Here is a 20,022-nt window from a genome sequence, read left to right as displayed (position 1 = left end):
TGTGTCTGCGGCATCAAGTGCACACTTTATTGCTGCGTTGGAGATGAGTTTTCCCTCCTCTATGAGCAGTTTGGTACCCTCTTGAAACTGCGTAGGCAGGTGTTGTAAAAGTTGCTCTAGGGCGTCGTAATGCGCCCTATCATAACGTGCCAATAGCGCCTGTGTATTTGCAATACGCCAGAAATTGGCAGCCTGCGCAGCTATTCTTTTGCCCCTGCCTCAAGCACTTTGGACTCCTTGTCTGGGGGAGGAGCTTCACCAGTCGTTTGGGAGTTGGCCCGTTTGCGGGCATTTGCGACCACCAGAGAGTCAAGAGGCAACTGTCCCCGAATATATGTGGGGTCTGCAGGAGCTGGTCTATATTTCTTCTCGATGCGTGGGTTGACCACTCTCGCTCTGGTAGGCTCCTTAAAGATCTCTGCAGCATGTTTAAGGACCCCCTTTAGCATAGGAAGTGTCTTGACTGTTCTTTCAGAGACAGAGAAAGTGTCAAATAGAAAGTCTACCTCCACTGGGTCAGCATGCATGTCCACGTCATGATTAGCAGCTGCCCGTTCGATTAGTGCATGAAATCCTGCAGAATCCTCTGTTGGGGATGCCCGTGCACTGAAAAGCTGTGGGTCTTGCCCCACAGGTTGGTGTCCCTGGTCACCAGCGTCATCATAGGAATCCTGTTGTGCATCAGGGTCATTGATGGGGAAATTGTACTGGTCATCCAGTCCCTCCTCCTCTCCCCCAGAGTGGTCAGGGGAAGGTGTTGGACTTCTCCTAGGCGGAGGCTGGATAGGTTCAACTAGGGCAGGAATGTCCTGTGTAGGCCTTTTCTTCTTCAGTGGAATAATATAGGAGTCCACTGGCAGGGAAGTGATTTTCCTCTTATAAAGGGTCAGCCTGCCAGTGTCTGCGTCGATAAAACGCTCAGATTCGTCTCCTGAGTCGTGTTGTCGACCCGATAGGCCGCTAGACGTTGAAGATTCTGATGTCTTCGGCGCCGTCTTTGGGGCAAAGGCTTTCGGGGCTTCCTTCGGCGGCAGAATGTATAAGAGCTTGGCAGTAGGCTTCGCAGGCACGTCCAGTGTCTTCTGGTGCGACGGCGCGGAAGCCGATGTCGCAGTAGCCTTCTCACGAATCCGTTGCAATGAACTGACGATTTGTGATGTTCCACCCGCCGAGGCACCTGGCGCCGACGAGGAGTCCGCCAGCGGGCCGCCGCCCCCGACTTTCTGGGGCTCTTTTGGAGGCTTAGACGTCGATGCCGCAGCTTTAGACACGGAGTCCTTGGGCCTATGAGTCGAGCCTCCGCTCTTGGATCCGAGGGATTTCGTAGACTCCGCCTCGACCATGCGTCCGGCTAACGGTGCCCCTGTCGGCACCGAGTGTTTGTCGACGACTTTTGCGGACTTCGTCTGCGCCGCTCCGGTCGACCCTTGACGGACGACCTTCTTTGAGGGCGCATCCCCCTCCGATAACTTCGGCACTGTTGAGTCGACAGTCTTCTTCGGCTTCGGTGGCCCGGAGGTCGACGGAGTAACGGGCTTTGGCGTCTTTGATGGAACGTCCGCCATCTTAGGTGCACTCGAATCCGGTGGTTTCGGTTTCGATTTGGCGTCGGCCATTTTAGGTGCAGTCGATACCATTGGTTTCAGTTTCGGTTTCGATATGGGCTGCGTAGCCCCCGCAGGTGTGTCCGTGGCCGGGCGTGAAGGCGGGGCCGTGGCTTGCGGTGCAGGGTCTTGGGTAAGGCCGAGAGGCGATCCCGTGACCTGAGCCTGATCCGTATAACTGTCGGGGCATAGCTCATCCCCTGAGCTATCTTCCGCGGCCCCATAAACTTCTTCGACGTCCCCTACCTCGTCGACGTATTCAAGGTCTTGTTCTATGGCCCCGTCGTCTTCGTCGGGATCGGCTTCGACCTCCGTCGCAGGTGGTGAGATTTGAAGATGATGGCTTAGGCTCTCGTCTTCTGGGTCGTCGAAGATGTTATCGGGTGCCGGGGCCGCCCGCAGGGCCTCGAGGCGCACCGCGCGCCGAAGCTTGAGCGTTTTCTTTGACCGGAACTTGGCGCAGGCCATGCAGTTCTGCTCGTTATGGTCCGGCGAGAGGCATTTATTGCAGACCGGGTGCACGTCGATATGTGGGTATTTGGACCCACAGACGGGACAGTATTTAAACGGGCTCCGGTCCATGTTGAAAAAGTCGCGGTCTTGCTGCGATGAGAAGGCCTCGATGTCCGAAGAGTAACTCGACTCCGCAGATTCCGCATCGAAGAGACGGGAGAAACTCGAGACCGCACGCAAACAATACCGACGTAGTTAACGAAGGACTTTTGACCTTAAAAAAGTACGTTTTCTCGGTTCCGACAGAGAGACGTCGAGACCGCATCCGAACCCAATGGCGGAAAAAAACAATCTGGGGATGGAGCCGATGCCCATGCGCACTGTAGTCCAGGGGAGGAGCCACCTATCTCAGGATACTTCGAAGACTCTTCCAGGACAACAATGTGCGATCATCCGGACCCAACACTAGGCGGCGATCTATGCAAAAGATATGAATTTAGCAGCCCACATGCCTCGAACTTATAGCCCAGTGAGAGAACTAGGTCTAACAGGTACCAGGGCAATAGAGGGTAGTATCAAAATCTTGTCTTGGAATCTGGCAGGGATCAGAAATAAACTATCCGTTCCCGAGTTGGGTCTTTTTATAGAAAAACACGACATCTGCTTGATGCAGGAGATGTGGGCGTTCGAAGAGACTGTAATGGCCGGATTTGCCACTTTTAATATCTTGGCTACAACTCTGGGAAGGGGCAGACCCTCGGGAGGCCTAACCACATTGGTGGGTACACACTTAGGTGCCAAAGCAGCCCATATTCCAACTGACTCACCTGACGTCCAATGTGTTCTTTTAACGCTTTTAGATTCCACCCGGATTGCACTACTTAAAATCTATTCCAGGCCTACGACGTGTGGGCAGGAATCTGGCACTATTGACACGCTAAGGCAGTTTATCCTGACTCTCAATCCAACAATAGCCCTAATAGTTGGCGGTGACTTCAACTGTCAATTTGAACCTCTTAGTAGCTTAGATATGGGAGGATTAGCTGAGGAGGACCAGTATTGGTGCATTCCAGATCCGCAGATACCACCTGCCAAAGCATGGACTCCTCTGGCTCTTCAAATGAAATCTTTCTCCCTTACAGCGTCCTTGCGGGCGTGTAATGGGAGGGTAGAACCAGATAGACCGGGCTCATCAACTTTTAATAGAGTAGGACAAAACCCTATTATTGATTACATAATGGTTGAGCCCAGACATTGGGATAAGATCCTGGATTTTTTGGTACACATGAGGAAAGACAGTGACCATAATGCCCTGGTCCTGACAATGAAACCTGGGAGTTTTGGGTTGTCTAACCCGGCCCCTGAGTCTAATGTTGCTCAACGGTCCCTCCTTCTAACTAATAATAGGAGGAGAGTTAAATGGTGCAATTTGCAGTGTTCTGCAGCCAAACTAGCTGGAATATACCAGCTGGCACTACCGCAGTTGATAGAAATGGGAGAGTTGCGAGCAAAGGATCCCCAGCGGGATTCTCAGATCAAGATTTTAGAAACGCATAAGCAGTTGGTCACTGAGTCTAATGTTGCTCAACGGTCCCTCCTTCTAACTAATAATAGGAGGAGAGTTAAATGGTGCAATTTGCAGTGTTCTGCAGCCAAACTAGCTGGAATATACCAGCTGGCACTACCGCAGTTGATAGAAATGGGAGAGTTGCGAGCAAAGGATCCCCAGCGGGATTCTCAGATCAAGATTTTAGAAACGCATAAGCAGTTGGTCACTAAACTGTCTGATGTGTTTTACCCTCATGGTAGCAAGAAGCTAAGCCCAGCTCTAACCCATCCCTGGTATGATGCAACCTGTCGGAAAGCAAAAAAAGATCTGCTAACCGCAATAAAAGAAAAGGATAAAACCGGCATTAAACAATGTCGGATTAAGTATAACCAGGTTATCAACAGGGAAAAGAAAGACTGGGAGATGAATAGATGGGAAGAACTAAGATTAGCACTCTTACGAAAGGATTCCAAGTCACTCTGGGCCATTGTTAGTTTTGGCGTGTGTGAGGGCTGATTAGCACCCGTATCGAACATAGCACCTGCGGTCTCGGAAGCCCTCTTTGGAGCACTTTATGCTAATCCCAGTGAGGAGTCTTTTTCGGTCTTAACCCCCGGACCCCTCCATGAGTGTCGATTGGAGGGGCCGATGGATGCTGTGCTGTGTGAGGCTGAGGAGACTCCATTGCTTCCTACCCCAGGACCCCTCCATGAGCATCGATTGGCGGGGCTCTTGGATACTGCGCTGGGTAGGATCGTAGTGGCCCCCTTGCTGGCTTCACCAGGAGCCCTCCAGGAGTATCGACTGGATAGGCTTTTTGATATCACGCTTGTTGAGGTTGAAGCTGCAATAGCTAAACTTCTACCCAACAAGGCGCCTGGTTTAGATAAGTTGCCTGGGGATCTATTTCGGTCTCAACCGAAAATTTGGGCACCATATTTGGTCGTTTTATTTAATGCAATATTGAAGTGGATGGGCCCACCAGAAACCTGGCTTGGAGCAGAGATAGTCCCTGTCCATGAAAAAGGTTGCCCCCTAACTCCGTCTAACTATAGGCCCATCAGTTTGATAGACACCATGCAAAAACTGATGGGCAGGATTATTTTAGACAGAATTCAGGGCTGGATAGAGGAAAATTAGATTTTGAGTACTCTTCAGGCTGGGTTCAGGACGGGTATTTCTACCCTAGACCAAATATTTAGGCCCCAGGTGTTATTTTGGAAAACGGTGAGAGTGGAGGGTGGCAGACTCTACCTCATCTTTGTCGACCTGCGGGCCGCTTTTGATTTAGTGCCTAGGGGAAAGTTGTGGAGAGTGCTAATGGATCTGGGCCTTCCCACCTACTTATTGGATGTCTTGAATAGACTCCATACGAATAATTATGCCCAAGTTAGGTGTGGGAGACATGGTGAACTGTCGGCTCGTTTGCCCGTGAAGAAGGGGGTTCGCCAGGGCTGCGTCCTGGCTCCAACTTTGTTTTGTCTCTATATAAACGGCCTAGTTGATCATCTGCTTAGAGTTAAGGACAATGATGCACCTAGGTTAGCGTCCGGTCGGGTGCCCGCTTTGATGTTTGCGAATGACACTTTGCTGTTGTCCAAAACATCAACGGGCATCCAACGCATCTTGGACGGTTTCGCAGCATTTTGCACATTGCGTGGGTTAGAGATAAACTTGGATAACACCAAGTTTATGATTTTTAATCCCCCTAAACCGACCCGCCCAAACCCGCTCTTTAACGGTACTCCTCTGGAAAGAGTTAGGACCTTTGAGTACCTAGGTATTACTTTAACTGAAAATCACGATTGGGGTTTTCAGACAGCAAAAGCGGCCCTTAGGCTATCCCAAGTAGTGGGTGGAAATGGCAGAGTGCAGAGAACCTCCGACTTTAAGACAGAGGGCCCGGTCATTGAAATCTACAAACTTCAGGCCAGAATGACCTCTATGTATGGGGCAGAATTATGGGGACACCAACGTATACCCAGCCTCATGACTGCTGAGCATACCTTCATGAGGAATCATTTGTGTATGCCAGTTAGTACACCACTCATTCCCCTACGTATGGACCTGGGGTTAGGTCCTATAAAGGAGGCAGTAGCTGCATGGCCGATGCTGTACTGGAAGAGACTATGATCAGTGCCTGAACTGGCTTCTTATAAAGAAGAATTTATCGAGGTGTGGGATTCTTTAAAAACAAAGAATATTCAGTGGCTTCTACATATTAGGGCACTCAGTAACTGTATAGGCTCACCTGAGCTGTGGGATAATCCTGAAGAAAGTTGCCCAGGGATAACTAAGGCAAAATTGTTACACCATCTCAGGTACTACAACTCACTATCCTTACAGAGGTGTACTACTGTAGGAAAATTGACGATAGAGTTCCTCCAAGTAAAAATCGAACTTAAAAAGGAGTATTTTTTGGATGTAATTTATCCCTCACTTACGAGAAAACTCTACATGCAGTTTAGGATCGGTAGTCTTCCACTTAGGGCATTTACTTGTAAATGGGCTAAGACAGAGAACGTTGGGTGCCCTGCATGCAACTATAAGCTAGAAGATGTATTTCATGTTTTGTTTTTTTGCCCTGCTTATCAGTTCACAAGGAAATGTTGGTTGATCCCACTCTGTAGGAATCTAGGCTTCAGACAATGTGCCCAAGCTTGTAGAGTCTTAAAGTATGATACCCACCCCCCTATTGTTTTTGCTGCCTCACGGTTCCTACTTGGCATGTGGCGTAGACAGAAAAGCTTTTTATGATAAATCATGTCTATCTCTAGTTTTTATTTTGTCTATCTTGATAACTATTTAGGTTTAATCTATTCTTAGCTGTAAATTTTACTGGACATGCTATTTATTGTTTTAGCTATTTCGTGTTTGTATGTATGCATTTTATCTGTACTTTTATGGTCTGTGGTGACCGAAATAAAGTTATCAATGATGATAATGATGATGAATAACGTAAATGGAGAAATTAGGGTACCTTTTATTTACTGTGACAGAAGCAAAAGTAAAAGCCCAGATTTACAGAAGCTTTATGCCAATGTAAAGTCTTAGAAGGGATCTACCATCCAGTGGAAACGGTGTTAGGCTCAGGAAAGGCTATGAATGGAGGACGCCTTCCTCAGTAGGTTGACCAAAGAGAGTCAAGCTGGGCTTCAGATAAAAAACTAGTACTAGTCTCCACTGCTGACATACAACTCCGACTGCCCGACGGCAGTGCCGCCTCCTGCGCTAAGTAAAAGACAGAGAAAATAAAATTATAATAGCTCGCCATATTATCATTTTATTTTCTCTAACTTCCGCCCACAGGTTTGCATGAGGGGTGGAGGCAGGGGAGGAGTGGTTGCACCCTCCTAAAGTGTGCCATGGCTGCTTGGATGGCCCTCTCGAGCTGCCCAAAACAGTCAGGCACACTTCGCATGTTCTCCATGCAGGCTGCATCGAAGCCTATGTGGAGAACAAGCCCAGCCCAGTCAGTATCTGATCGCCAAAAAACGGCACTCAGACAAATCAACTGGGAGCCTGGGTGTGCTTCCTGTGGTGACTCTAAAGCGAGAGAGGACTATGGAGGAGAGACAGACGAGGGAGCGGAGAAAAGGTATGTTTTTTATTTAAAAATGTTTAGCCGCTTCCCCTGCGTCCTCCCCCCTCCCGCATCATCCCCCTACTTCAGATGTCCTCCCACCCCCCTACGGCTGATCGGTGCTGGCCGCACCTGCCCGACGGTGTAACAGATGTTCAAGGTTTGGTCATTGGACTGCCCGCCTGATTTACAGTGGACGGTCAAGTGGGCAGTTTCAGGTAAAACCTATTGGTAAGAGGCAGTGATAACGTTTTAATGACACCCATATTTTGGGAGACAATCCCCCTGGTGTGGGCGTCATTCGTTTTTTATATTTAAAAATAAAATCCCATTTTGGGATTTTCTGTTTGAAAGTGTAAAAAAACATTATAGTTTGGCGGAAGGTACCGTCATGTTGACAAGGCCATCCGCCTAAGTTTTACTGTTATAGCAGTTCCTGCCAATGTAAGAGATCTTTGCTAGTGGGGCATGTGAGAGATGTTTCTAGATTCGAAGGATGGGTACTCCATCATGGTGATGGCGTATTTTACTCCATCGCCCTGACAGCGTATATACCATTCACCAAACTCTAAAACAGCCCCAAAGTTTTTAATGTGGTGCACTTTAATCACTTGCTTGCAATGGATTGGCATCAGATCATGCACTCTTCGTGCTATTTTTAGTCTCACTCGATGCTATAACAGAGAAATATTGTGAGCCCAATACACAAAACCATTTGAGGACACAAACAAACATTAACATGAGTAAATAGATTCATTCACACCTGACATCTATTCACAAAAGTATACCGGTCACAAAATTGGTTTTGGTACTGTGTTATTCTACACCATAAGAGCATATATTTATGCAAAAAAAACACCAAATTGTGTGGGGATGGGGCGAGGGAGTAGGGAGGGTCTATATATGGATTTCCTAGAGAGTTTGTGAACACCCACCAAATTGTAAGTTCATTGGTATTGATAAACCCCTCTCCTTTCCATTCCCCAATGGTCAGAGATGTATTCTAGCAAAGGTTGCCTCAACTTCTCTCAGGCTAGGAAGAGGAATGGGATACCCCCACACCTTTTGCGGTTTGAGGGAATAGATTTCTCCAGAGGGAAAAACACAACGGCTGCCATTCTACAGTGTGTTACTTTACAATATGTTCAATTATGCATTGAGGAAAGAGCAGTCTTTGAAATGAATCCGTACGGTTGGAAAGCTCAACTTGCCGAGCTTTTCAGGCATAGGTCTGCACCAGTGAGGAATAACTATTTGTCTATTTGTTGTTTATTAGGAATATAACGCATGGAGAAAAATAGGCTTATGTGCCTTATGAATAAATGTACAACATAAGTAGATGCGCATGGTTGACTGGTAAATCGGGGAATCCAAGTTTTATTCCTGCCTCCAATAATTTTCAAATGGTCTGTTGGTTATGATTTTTAAATTTGTAAGTCCACATTTAGCCATTCTAGTGTATTTGGTAGCCCAGGAGCCACTCTAGAAACATTCCTGGGGTTGCCATCATAGACCAGGGTCCGAGAGCCTGATTCTGAGATGCATAGTGGGAGGGTCTCAGGAACATCTGGCCCGGAATTACTATTTCGGTCTTGCTTTTCTGCCTCTGTACAATGCAATTACAGGTTTCAGAGACCAGAATGGGAATAACAGGTGGCCATTGACAATACCAGGTGCATTGCCATTTGCAGTGCTTAATTTGTGAAAGATAGAGTGCTAGTGCACAAAGCTCTGCTCAGGATCCAGCGGCCTGTGCAATTACACATCAACGTGCCAAATACCAAAGCGGTAGGTTTTAATCCACAATACGGCAGCGCTGGTGGCCCCTGATAGGTATACCGTGCCTGTGCCAAACGTTTGAAGAACATATGACGCCAGAGGAGATGCCCGCCACACTGATCCATGAAGCCTATAGTTTAGTTTACATGGGTGTACGTCAGACTAGACGTCCATATGGTATGGATAATGTCCTTTATTCTAAGCATGTAGTGCATGATTGGTATAAATAAGAAACTCTCTTTACCCTGACGAAGACCGTTTGACCTATATAGGCAGGTAATATAGGTCAAAACATGTTGGTTGACTTTCACCTTTAGAGTGGCCAGATGAATTATATTATATTCGGTCTATTGACCCATTTCTTGTTGATTTTCACCTTTAGAGTGGCCAGGTGAATCAATATATGCGGTCTAGTGACCATATTTGTCAATTTAACCAATATCAGGGGTCCTAAGCTTCAAAGGTAATGTCTTTGGGTATTCCACTGGGTATTTCTAGTTTTTTTATCAATTCCAACTGGACCAATGAACATTGTACTGAAACAGTTAAATAAGAACTCCCCCAGTCTCATCTACTTGGTTGACTCCACTGGAGTTGTATCCAACCACAGCGTGAGAGGTCACCTATGATGAAACATGCCATGATAAGTTGTGGGTGAGGCAACCTCTCAAATATCTATTTGATGACGATTGTTCCCTTACCGATTCAGGACTAATGGTAGATCAGTAATATACACTCAAGTATCATGTGTGAAAGGATTGAGTTTTTAGGAGGACATACTTCAGAGTGAACTTCTTAACTCTCCCGTGGTGACAAGTCTTTAATCCATTGCCAGGCTCTTCCTGCCATTTTTTCTTGCTCTTACAGGTTCCTTCTTTCTGTGTGAAGGTTTTGCCATTGTTTTCTTCCTCAGTCTTTCCGATCTGGGTGTTCTTCCCTCTCCTGCACTTGGCAAATATCTGATACAGAAAAATAAGTGCTGGTCGCCAAAAATAAGTCAAAACACCCAGAAAGGGCCAGGCTAGATTTAAAGACCAGCAGGAGTTGACTCCCCAAATCCTTATATAAACCACAAAATAAACTCCTAGGTCTAATAGAGAGAGAACAAGAAAGAGAATAAGGGGAAGGAAATAATTGATGTGCCTAAATCATATGGAGTATTACCTTTTAACAACGAATTCCCTCACCCACTAGAAGTGGCATGCTTCATCATAGGGAACCTCCTCCCACCGTGATGCCTAGTCATGGTGTGGGCTATCACCCCTCACTAAAGGAAGGGGACTCGAGGATGTTTTCAGAGGTATGATAAATACCTTACTAATGAGCACAAAGTGGTGAGGGAACAGCAGAGCATGAAGGAAGGATGTGTGATCTAAAACTGGCTACAAGGTGCACAATACAATTTATTTATACATCCTTGTGTCAGGATTAAAAATCAAGCAGAGGGCATTGCGGGTGGAGTCACGTCTGCAGGAATTTTCAAAAGAAGTAGGTCGACATGTTTCTGCCTTTGACTCTCCTTAGAGTGTTGCTGCATTTCTCAGGACCTAAACAGCAAATGCTCCTGCTCAAGTGCTAGAAAGTGATATAACAAAAAGTATCAAAAACAATATATATGCCAAAAATTAAGCACAGGCCAAATGCCATTCAACAATTCTGGACCTATTTTCCAGCATACATTTTTCACCTCCTTTTAGAAGAAGGAAAATGTGCATGGAAAAACATTTGGTTTTACCGGGTGCATTCCAATCATATGGTGTGTATCTCCTTTGGAGGTACCACTCGTGTTATCATGTCTTCAGTATATTATGAAGATATGCAGTAGGAAGGGCTGTTAATGCCAGACTTATTTGAGTGTAATTTCACATGAAGAGGCCCAATGCTTGAAGCCAGGTAACTTACATATCTTCTCGTTCAGTACTTATGCCAGTTACACCACAGATGTATATTTATGCCAGGTCACTTATTGATATACCTTGCTGTTATGTGCCACAGTAGCAAGTTAGTTGGATAGTTGCGCTGTCTGGCATGTGTAATCGGAGCGTGTTGTTGCGAGACAGTTGTGTGCAAAGATTAGTGCACAGTGTTTTATGGAGGGCTGTGCTTGATTATTTGATGAGTTTGCTCTGTTGGAAGTGCATTTTGGCCACATGCATCAAAGCAAAAACCAGTTGCAAACGGGCAGATTCTAAGAATCTGCCCCTTTGCGACCGGTATTTTTGCAATTTAAGTAATCTCTAAATTGCGATTACTTAAATTGCCATTGCATTTAAGGAATCTCAAAATGAGATTCCCTAAATGCAATGCATTAAAGTAAAAAAACTAGCGATTTCGCTAATAGAAGGCGCAAATTACCATGAAGCTGAACTTCATAGTAATTTGCAAAAACTTTGAAAAATGCACTAAAGTGCATTTTTCAAAGTTCCATTTTACACACACATGTGTGTGTGCAAGATGTACTCATATGCAGATTTCAGGGGTGCAACAGGTTGTCCTTTTGACACCTTGGCACCCATGAAATTGCATTCTCAATTTGCGATTCTCTAATTGAGAATCGCAAATTGAGAATGTCTTCCCATTCATTCCTATGGGCCTCTAGGCCCATAGGAATGAATGGGGAGGTATTCCTTAATTGCGACTCGCAATTTGCGAGTCGCAATTAAGGAATGTTTAGAAATTTCCTTTTTTGAAGCGATTTCTACATGCTAACAGGCACATGCATCAATATTGCTTTTCGCGATTCCTTAATTGCGAAAAATAAGGAATCGCAATTAAGGAATCGCAAAATGCAATGCATCAAGAAATCGCTAATAAAATTGCGATTTCTTAATATTCCTTAATTGCGACTCGCAAATTGCGAGTCGCAATTAAGGAATACCTCCCCATTCATTCCTATGGGCCTAGAGGCCCATAGGAATGAATGGGAAGACATTCTCAATTTGCGATTAGCAATTAGCGAATCGCAAATATAGAATGCGATTTTAAGGGTGCAGGGGTGTCCAAAATATGCCCTGTTGCACCCCTGAAATCAATCTGTGCACATATGTTGTGCACACACATGCCCACAGGGCATGTGTGTGCACAGCATGAAACTTTGAAAAATGCACAAAAGTGCATTTTTCAAAGTTTTCACAAATTACCATGAGGTGCAACCTCATGGTAATTTGCTCCCCCTAATTGCGAAATCGCAATTTTTTTAAGTTTCATGCATTGCATTTAAGGAATCCCAAAATGCGATTCCTTAAATGCAATCGCAATTTGAGAATTTGCAAATATTTGCGAATTCTCAAATTGCGAGGGCCTTCACCCTTCATGCATTCCAAAAGCAGATTTTGCAATCGCAAACGGCCGATTTTTGCGATTCGCACCGTTTGCGATCGCAAAATCCTTTGATGCATGTGCCGGATAGCCTTTTGCTATTCCTTATTAGGGAATCTAATAAGGAATTGCAAATGGCATTGTTGATGCATGTGCCAGTTAGTGTTCTGTTTAATGTGTCTTGTGGCAGGTTATACTGGTATTCATTTGACTACATATAAGTGTTGTCGTGAGCATGTTCTACCGTCCTAAGCGGCAAATATGTCCTATGTTGGATGTGTGTGCGATATTCAGTCTAATCCATAATCCGAGCAAATCATTTTATTCATGTGTGCTCTTTTCATGCCTTAACATGTGTGTGGTTTATGCCATGCTGCAACTGCATGTGGAAGTTATCAACAAAGGTATTTAACTATTACCAGAAGATAAGGGGTTGAATCCATGCAGTGAGATCGAATCACCACAATAACTAGGCCTTCTGTATGTTTCTGTCTGTAAAATGATTCTTCAGTGGTTACCATGAGTCCTTAGGCAGTGTTTTCCAAACATTTCTGCCAAGATACTGTGTTTAATGAAGGATAAATTTGTTGCAAAATTAGATGTTGCTTTTCTCAGTGAAACCTGTTTAACCATATGCCTGGCGTAGAGTGGAGTAGTGTCGTAGAATGGCATAGAGTGGAGTAGAGCGCTGTAGAGTGAAGTGGCATAAAGTGGAGTAGAGCGTCAGTGGAGCACAGTTTAATGGAGTAGAGCATCATGGAGTGGAGTGTTTTGGAGTGGAGAGTAGCAGAGTGGAGTAGAGTGGCCTAGAGTGAAGTGGCATAAAGTACAGTAGTGCAGAGTAGATTCGTGTAGAGTTCAGTGGCGTACAGTGCATTGGTTTTGATTAAAGTGGTGTAGAGTGCATTGGCGTAGCACGCAGTGATATAGAGTAGCGTAGAGTGTACTGGTATATAGTAGAGCGGTGCAGAGAAGACTGCAGTAGCGTAGAGTGCAATTTTATAGGGTGGAGTGGCACAGAGTGGTGTAGAGAAGCGCAGAGTGGAGAAGAGTGGCGTAGAATGAAGTGGCATAAAATGTAGTACAGGAATTTATATAGCGCAAATCACCAAGCGGTTTCTAAGCGCTTGCTTAGGGAACCCGTCCTGGTATTCCCCTGTGAGATAACCCCGGCAGGGTATCCGCAAGGTGAAAGCCAGGCATCCTGCCGCGAGGGGCCGTTGTGGAGATTAAGCAAGCTATTGCCCAGAGTCGCAGAGTGTGAACCCGTGAATCGAGTAGGCACCGGAGCGAGAATTGTCGAGTCCATGGACATTTTAGGACTCAAGACCCCGCCGAGCCGGGAATTGAACCCTGGTCCCGGGCTGACGTCTGCTTCCAGGTCTGCCTCCTCTAACCAGTGAGCCACACTTCTCCACTTCTAGTGGTGCAGGGTAAAGTGCAGAGGTGTAGAGTGCAGTAGCATAGAGTGCAGTAGTGTAGAGTGTAGTGCTGTAGAGTGCATTAGAGTGGTGTGGAGCTGAGTGGGGCAGAGTACAGTGCAGTGGCACACAGTGCAGTGGCATAGAGTGCAGTCATGCAGAGTAGGGTGTCAGAGTTCAGTATCGTAGAGTGCAGTCGTAGAGTAGAGTAGAGTGCTGCAGGGTAGAGTGCTGAAGGGAGCAGTGATGCAGAGTACAGTGGTGCAGAGTAGAATAGAGTGGTGTAGAGTGCGGTGACGTAGAGCGCAAAGGTGTAGAGTGACGTAGCCTACACTGGCGTAGAGTGCAGTGGCATGGAGTAGAATGTTGTCGAGCATAGTGGTGTACAGTGCAGTGGTGAAAGGTAGTTGGCATGGGTACAGTGGCATAGTGTAGAGTGCAGTGGTTTAGAGTAGAGGGGCATAGAGTGCAGTGGTGGTGTCAAGTGGCACAGAGTAGAGTGAGGTGTCGTGGAGTGCAGCAGAGTGGCGTTGAGTGCAGTGGTTAGAGCATACTGTTTCAGAGTAGAGTGAAGTGGAGTTGATTGGTGCAGGGTAGAGTATAGTGGTACAGGGTAGAGTGCAGTGGCATAGAGTAGTGGCGTAGAATAGAATTGCTTTGAGTAGAGTGGTGCAGCATTGATTGCGGTAGCGTAGAGTGAAGCAGAGTGGAGTAGAGTTGCATAAAGTGCAGCAGCATAAGTGCAGTGGTGTAGAGTAGATTGCATCAGAGTATAGTGAAGTGGCGCAGAGAGAGTGGTGCACGGTAGAGTGGAGTGGTATAGAGTAGTGTTGTAGAGTGTATTGGCGTAGAGTACAGTGTTGCAGAGTGTCCTGGAGTGGTGTAGCATGAAGTTGCAAAGAATGTAGTGGTGCATAGTAGAGCGCGATAGAGTGCACTGGCGTAGAGTAGAGTGATGCAGATTAGAGTAAAAAGGCATGGAGAGAAGCGGTGTGGAATCCAGTGTCAGTGCAGTGGAGCACAGTAGATTGGAGTGGTGTAGAATGAATTGGCATACAGTGTAAAAGAGTTGTGCAGAGTAGAGTGCAGTAGCATAAACTAAAGTGGTGCAGAGTAAAGTGGTGCACTCTAGAGTGGCACACACTAGAGTGGATTAGAGTTCAGTGGGAGAGAGTTAAGTGGCTGAGAGTACCGAACTGCAGAGTAGAGTGTTGTAGAATGCAGTGGTGAAGAATGGAGTGGTGTAGAGTGAAATGGCGTAAAGTGCATTGGTGTAGAGCGCTGTGGCTTACCCTGGTGCAGAGTAAAGTGACTTATAGTCCAATGGCGCAGAGTAGAGTGACGTAGAGTGCAGTGGCGCACAGTAGAGTGGTGTAAGGAGCAGTGGCATAGAGTAGGGGTGGTGCAGAATAGAGTGGTGAAGAGTGCAGTGACACAGAGTAGAATAGAGTGGCATAGACTGCAGTGGCGTAGAGTGATTTGGTGCAGAGTAGATTAGCATAGAGTGCTGTGGGTTTGAGTAAAGTAGTGTACAGTGCATTGATGTAAAGTGTAGTGGCATAGTGTGTAGTGTTGCAGAGTAGGGTGGTGCAGAGTGGTGTAGAATGCAGTTGTGCATAGTAGTGTGGGACAGAGTGCATTGGTATAGAGTAGAGTGGAGTGTGTAGAGAGGAGTAGAGTAGTGACGCACTGTGGAGTGAAGTGGCATAGTGTGGAGTTGTACAGAGTGGAGTGCAGTGGTGCAAAAAAGAGTGGAGTGGGGTAACATGGAGTATGCATGGTATGGTAGCGTACTGCTATTACAGATAACACATCTTCAATTGAAATGACCATTAAAATTGCACTCCCAAACAGTTTGACTGAAGAAAGTATACAGCGCACAAATGCTTAAGTGTGGCAATGTCATCACCCTATGTTTGATTTGATCATCAGCACAGTTCATTTACAGACATATACATTTTGTTGTGCGCTACTGTACAACCGTTCTCAAACAGCACCCCCCCGCCCCCCCCCACACTGGCCAGTATATGACAGTCACATAACCAAGCTCCCTGAAAGACATGGTCTGACATTTGATCTCTGACCTCCAATGCACAGCAAACGTGACACAATAAGAAGATGATTTAAAGGACTGTTTACAGAAAGCGAGTTTGTGGAAAAATACAGCAAAGAAGACTCAGGCAATGGGAGGGACTAACTCGAGCTGGGCAGCCTGAAGCAAATAAAGCCATTAAACAGAAAGTCAGAAAATGTGTTACAAACTACAAAGCAAATAGTAAACAACGGACGTAATGCATTCCTAGGTCAACTTCTGAATGTCCCCAAGATATCTTTAGCCATCTGGTAGGCTGCGACCAAAAATGAGTGCACGTGCCCACCACCTGTAATCAGTGGCACAAATAAGGCACTGGTTGCACCCTCAGATTGCTGAGAGAATGGAGTGCACCAGCACTGTCACCTCCAACCTTCCAATCCTGTCTGCGTGCTTTTCCAACGTCTGTTTTACTGGCATTCGTCTTGTGGTGGACGTGGAAACCCACTGGTTTGTTCCCTTCCACATAAGAACAGACACCACTTACCATATCACAAACGGCATGGAGGTGTTTTAATTTTCTCTTGTCTTAATATGGCTCTGAAAATCCTATTTTCTGGTGCATGGGCACCACCATATGTGAAGGAGATACTTTCTCTAAAATAAGGACTAAGTACACAAGCAGTCGAGGCCGTCATAACTCGCGGGTGGGGGGAGCGGTGGTTCCGCGGGGATGGGGGTCATACAGGGGTAGTTTTAAATTTGTAAAAAGTTAACTTACCTTCCCCGGCCCGGTCCTGCGTCGTCTCTGTTTCTCTGGCTGCTCCACACACTAAACAGTGTAACTGGAAGCAGCCATCCTCCCTCCCCTACCCTAAGCCAATCACAACGCTGCAATGGCAGCCCTTAGGGAGGCCATTTTCTCCATGTAGGCTGCATGCAGCCTATATGGAGAAAATGCAGAGTACGTATGGTTGGCCAACCAAACAGTCTGTGCCCTCAGAGTGGGCAAGCCACTCCTCCCCTGCCCTAGAGCAGGACCGCCCACCCCCAACCACACCCTTCTGCTTTCTCGCAGTGCGAGAAGCAGAAACATAACATGGGATTTAGAATACCATTTTATGTTTCTGCTTCTCGCAATGCGAGAAAGCAGTGGGGCGACCTCCTCCGCCCAAAAGGAGGAGCTGCCCCTGTACACAAGTATTTTAGATCAAATGCACCATAAGACGCCCAGACGGAATCCCTGGCATCATAGCAAATAAGTAGCCAATTTGTCGTTACATTTTCCATTTTGTCCCTTCTTGGGAACCGCCAGGAGGCTCATGCCAATGCATTTGGGTATGTCAGTTCACGTGCAGAGAAAGCTTTGAAGCACAATCTCCAATGACACTCATTTTAGGGGGAGGGATACTACTTTCAAATAGGGAGAAGTTGGCACATGGCAGGGCCTGAAAAAGGTTATTAGGGATGGGAAGGACTCTTCCACAGCTGCGTCAGCCTTCCATGGGCACTGCTAGTCACGTAATGTGATGTCATGGTATTTAGCTACTTGAGAAACCGGTACAGACTTGGGTACTTACAGCAGATGGAGGATTCGAGTGCCAGTCCAGCTTGTTTGACGTCATGGTGTTCAGCAAATCTTCTGAAAAAGAAAAAAAAACAGGGAAAATTTGAAAAGAAAGCACTTTCTTAGAATGACCTGTTGGCTTGTCTATCTCAGAGAGAGAGGAGGCATCTAGCTCTACTCCTCTTTACGACAATTCTTTGCTGTTGTACAGGATTGGAGGTTATTCAAAGTTTAATTATTTTGTTTTGCAGTTTGAATTTTAGGAGGCTAACCCCCAGATTCATCCCTGTCCCGTTTTGCGAGTCCTTAATAGCGATTATTAAGGAATCGCTATTAAGGACTTGCAAAACAGGATTCATGTGGAAATCACAATTTTATTTGCAATTTCTACAGCTTCCTTATTTGCGATTAGCAAATTGCTAATCGCAAATAAGGAATGACTCCCCAGTCATTCCTTATTTTCATTCCTATGGGCCCAAGGCCCATAGGAATGAATGGGCAGTCATTCCTTATTTGCGATTAGCAATTTGCTAATCGCAAATAAGGATGCGATTTCAAGGGTGCCAGGGGTGCCCAAAGGACACCCTGTAGCACCCCTGAAATGTAAATGTCGACTGATGTTGCGCACACACATGTCCAAAGGACATGTGTGTGTGTAACTTCCAACTTAGAAAAATGCACTAAAGTGCATTTTTCTAAGTTTTCGCTATTTACCACGAAGTCAGACTTCGCGGTAAATAGCGGCCAAAATTAGCGAATTCGCAATTTAAAAATGGTTAATGAATTGCATTTAAGGAATCTCAAATAGAGATTCCTTAAATGCAATTCCTCGCAATTTAGCGATTCAACAATTAGCGATTTTTGCATTTGGGATGATGAATCCCAAATGCAAAAATTGCGCTCGCAAAGGGCCAGATTCTCAGAATCTGGCCCTTTGCGAGCACATTTTTAAATGATGAATCTGGCTGTAAATCCCTGAACCTGCCCCTCAAACTTTGCATATAACAAAAATAAACTGCATTTTTGTTACATACCCCATCAAAAAGACAGATTTATAGATCAGCCCACCTCAAAATCTTTTTTTACACTGTGGAAATTGTTAGGGGAGTTGAAAGCAAATATCTTGCTCCTGATCTCTGATCTTTTTCTAATAGATCCTTTCCCAGGCTCTTCTGAACGTTCTCTCTTCTCCTTATACCGTGAACCTTTTTTTTTTTTTTTAACAAATTTTATTAAATTTCCTTCAGTCATCTTACAGTCGTACAATTCAATCAGGGCCATCGCTTCGATAGGCCTATCCTCAGAATGCAAATCAGCAGTACCTTATGCCGTGAACCTTTACCTTCATTCGAATCCGCCACAGCGCCTTGAGACCCCTCCCATTGATATGTGCACTCAATAAAACCGTATAACATAACATTGATAACCAAACAGTACCAACAGAAGTGTGACAGATCCGTGCCCTAGCGTTCGTCCTGTTTAATATACATACCCTTTAGCGTTCTGGAGAATATCTGAGACGGTACCTGGGTTTGCAGGAGTTAATGTTGTCTTCAAATGTTTGTTGGAAATATAGCCACCCCTTCCACACTATAAATAGTTTTTCATTACCGAGGAAAGAAGTTTCTCGTATTTTTGTGAAAATGTAGACATCATTCTTAATTTTGCCAGTTCCAAAGGAAAGGTGGCTAGAGGTCAGTAGGTCATACAGAGGTACTTCAAAATACTATTGGAAGTTCCTGGTTGTGAGGCCAGTTTTAGCTTCTGGCAGCTTTATCTGTCAGTTACAGGAGCTAATGGGATCAATACATATCAATACATGACATATCAAGGTTACGGTGGCGGCTGCTCGGGATCCGAAGTCGGGGGGCGGATACATAAATAAGCACAGACAAAACAAGCATTTGCAATGCAATTGGTCTCGCATTTGTGAAGATTTTAGCTATTGGCGTTGTAAATAGATAACGTGGTATTGCACCTCATAAAAACGCAATTTTTAATGACCCAAAGTTGCCTCTCCCCATGTTTGCACGTTATAAATGTTTTGAAGCTGAAGCTGATGCAGTCTGGACTGTTACAGAGGAAGATGAAAGAAGTACACGAGGTAGATAGCTGGAAAATACTTGTTCCCTCATGGAGTGTTTAAAAAAAGGGAAGTGTAATTTCTAAAAAGTGAGCAATGCAAGAACATGAGTAAAGAGGCTATGCGCCAAATACATAAGAGCAAGGGAAACCCACAGAAGGCAACGAATAAAACGAAAGTTAATGAGAGTGACAATAAAGTTAAACAATGGCAAGTAATGGATGGGCTCTAAGTCCCCTATACATTCACAATAGGTTTTAAACAAGCAGACAGCTTGCACTTCCATATACTTGAGACCTAAAAACTAAAACAAAAGCTGTAGCAGAGTACCATGCAGCGGCTGCCGTGCTGATTAGAAGAAAAATATACCATGGAAAATGCAAGCACGGCATCTGTGAAGCGGGCACTGTGCTGATACATAAGCCCCAGTCAGCCCCTCCAAAAAATAGTGCAGGAAGGAACATAGATTAAAAAACATTTAAGACCACATGTAACAGGGGCAGTCTGCTGGGAGGGTCCGAAACACAAAAGGCGGGACTAATTAAGTATGCTAACCATTCAAAAGCAGGCAAGTATGATGGGTAGGAACAGGAACAAATGGAAAAGATGGGAGGTGCTGCAAGCAACAGTTTA

At 45.5% G+C, this 20,022-nt stretch overlaps 1 protein-coding gene across 1 annotated transcript in view; it reads right to left on the bottom strand.

Moving 5' to 3' along the window:
* Positions 1-20,022, bottom strand: part of LOC144781756 (ephrin type-A receptor 4-B-like) — a 284,979-nt gene that overhangs the window by 159,021 nt on the left and 105,936 nt on the right. Inside the window, exon 2 of the mRNA XM_078660745.1 lies at positions 17,320-17,381. Within this exon, the coding sequence (XP_078516871.1) occupies positions 17,320-17,381 (62 nt within the window). The remainder of the gene's footprint in view (positions 1-17,319; positions 17,382-20,022) is intronic.

This window comes from Lissotriton helveticus, chromosome 9 (genome assembly GCF_964261635.1).
Source record: "Lissotriton helveticus chromosome 9, aLisHel1.1, whole genome shotgun sequence".
Taxonomy (NCBI): domain Eukaryota; kingdom Metazoa; phylum Chordata; class Amphibia; order Caudata; family Salamandridae; genus Lissotriton; species Lissotriton helveticus.
This window is presented reverse-complemented; position numbering and strand designations above follow the sequence as displayed.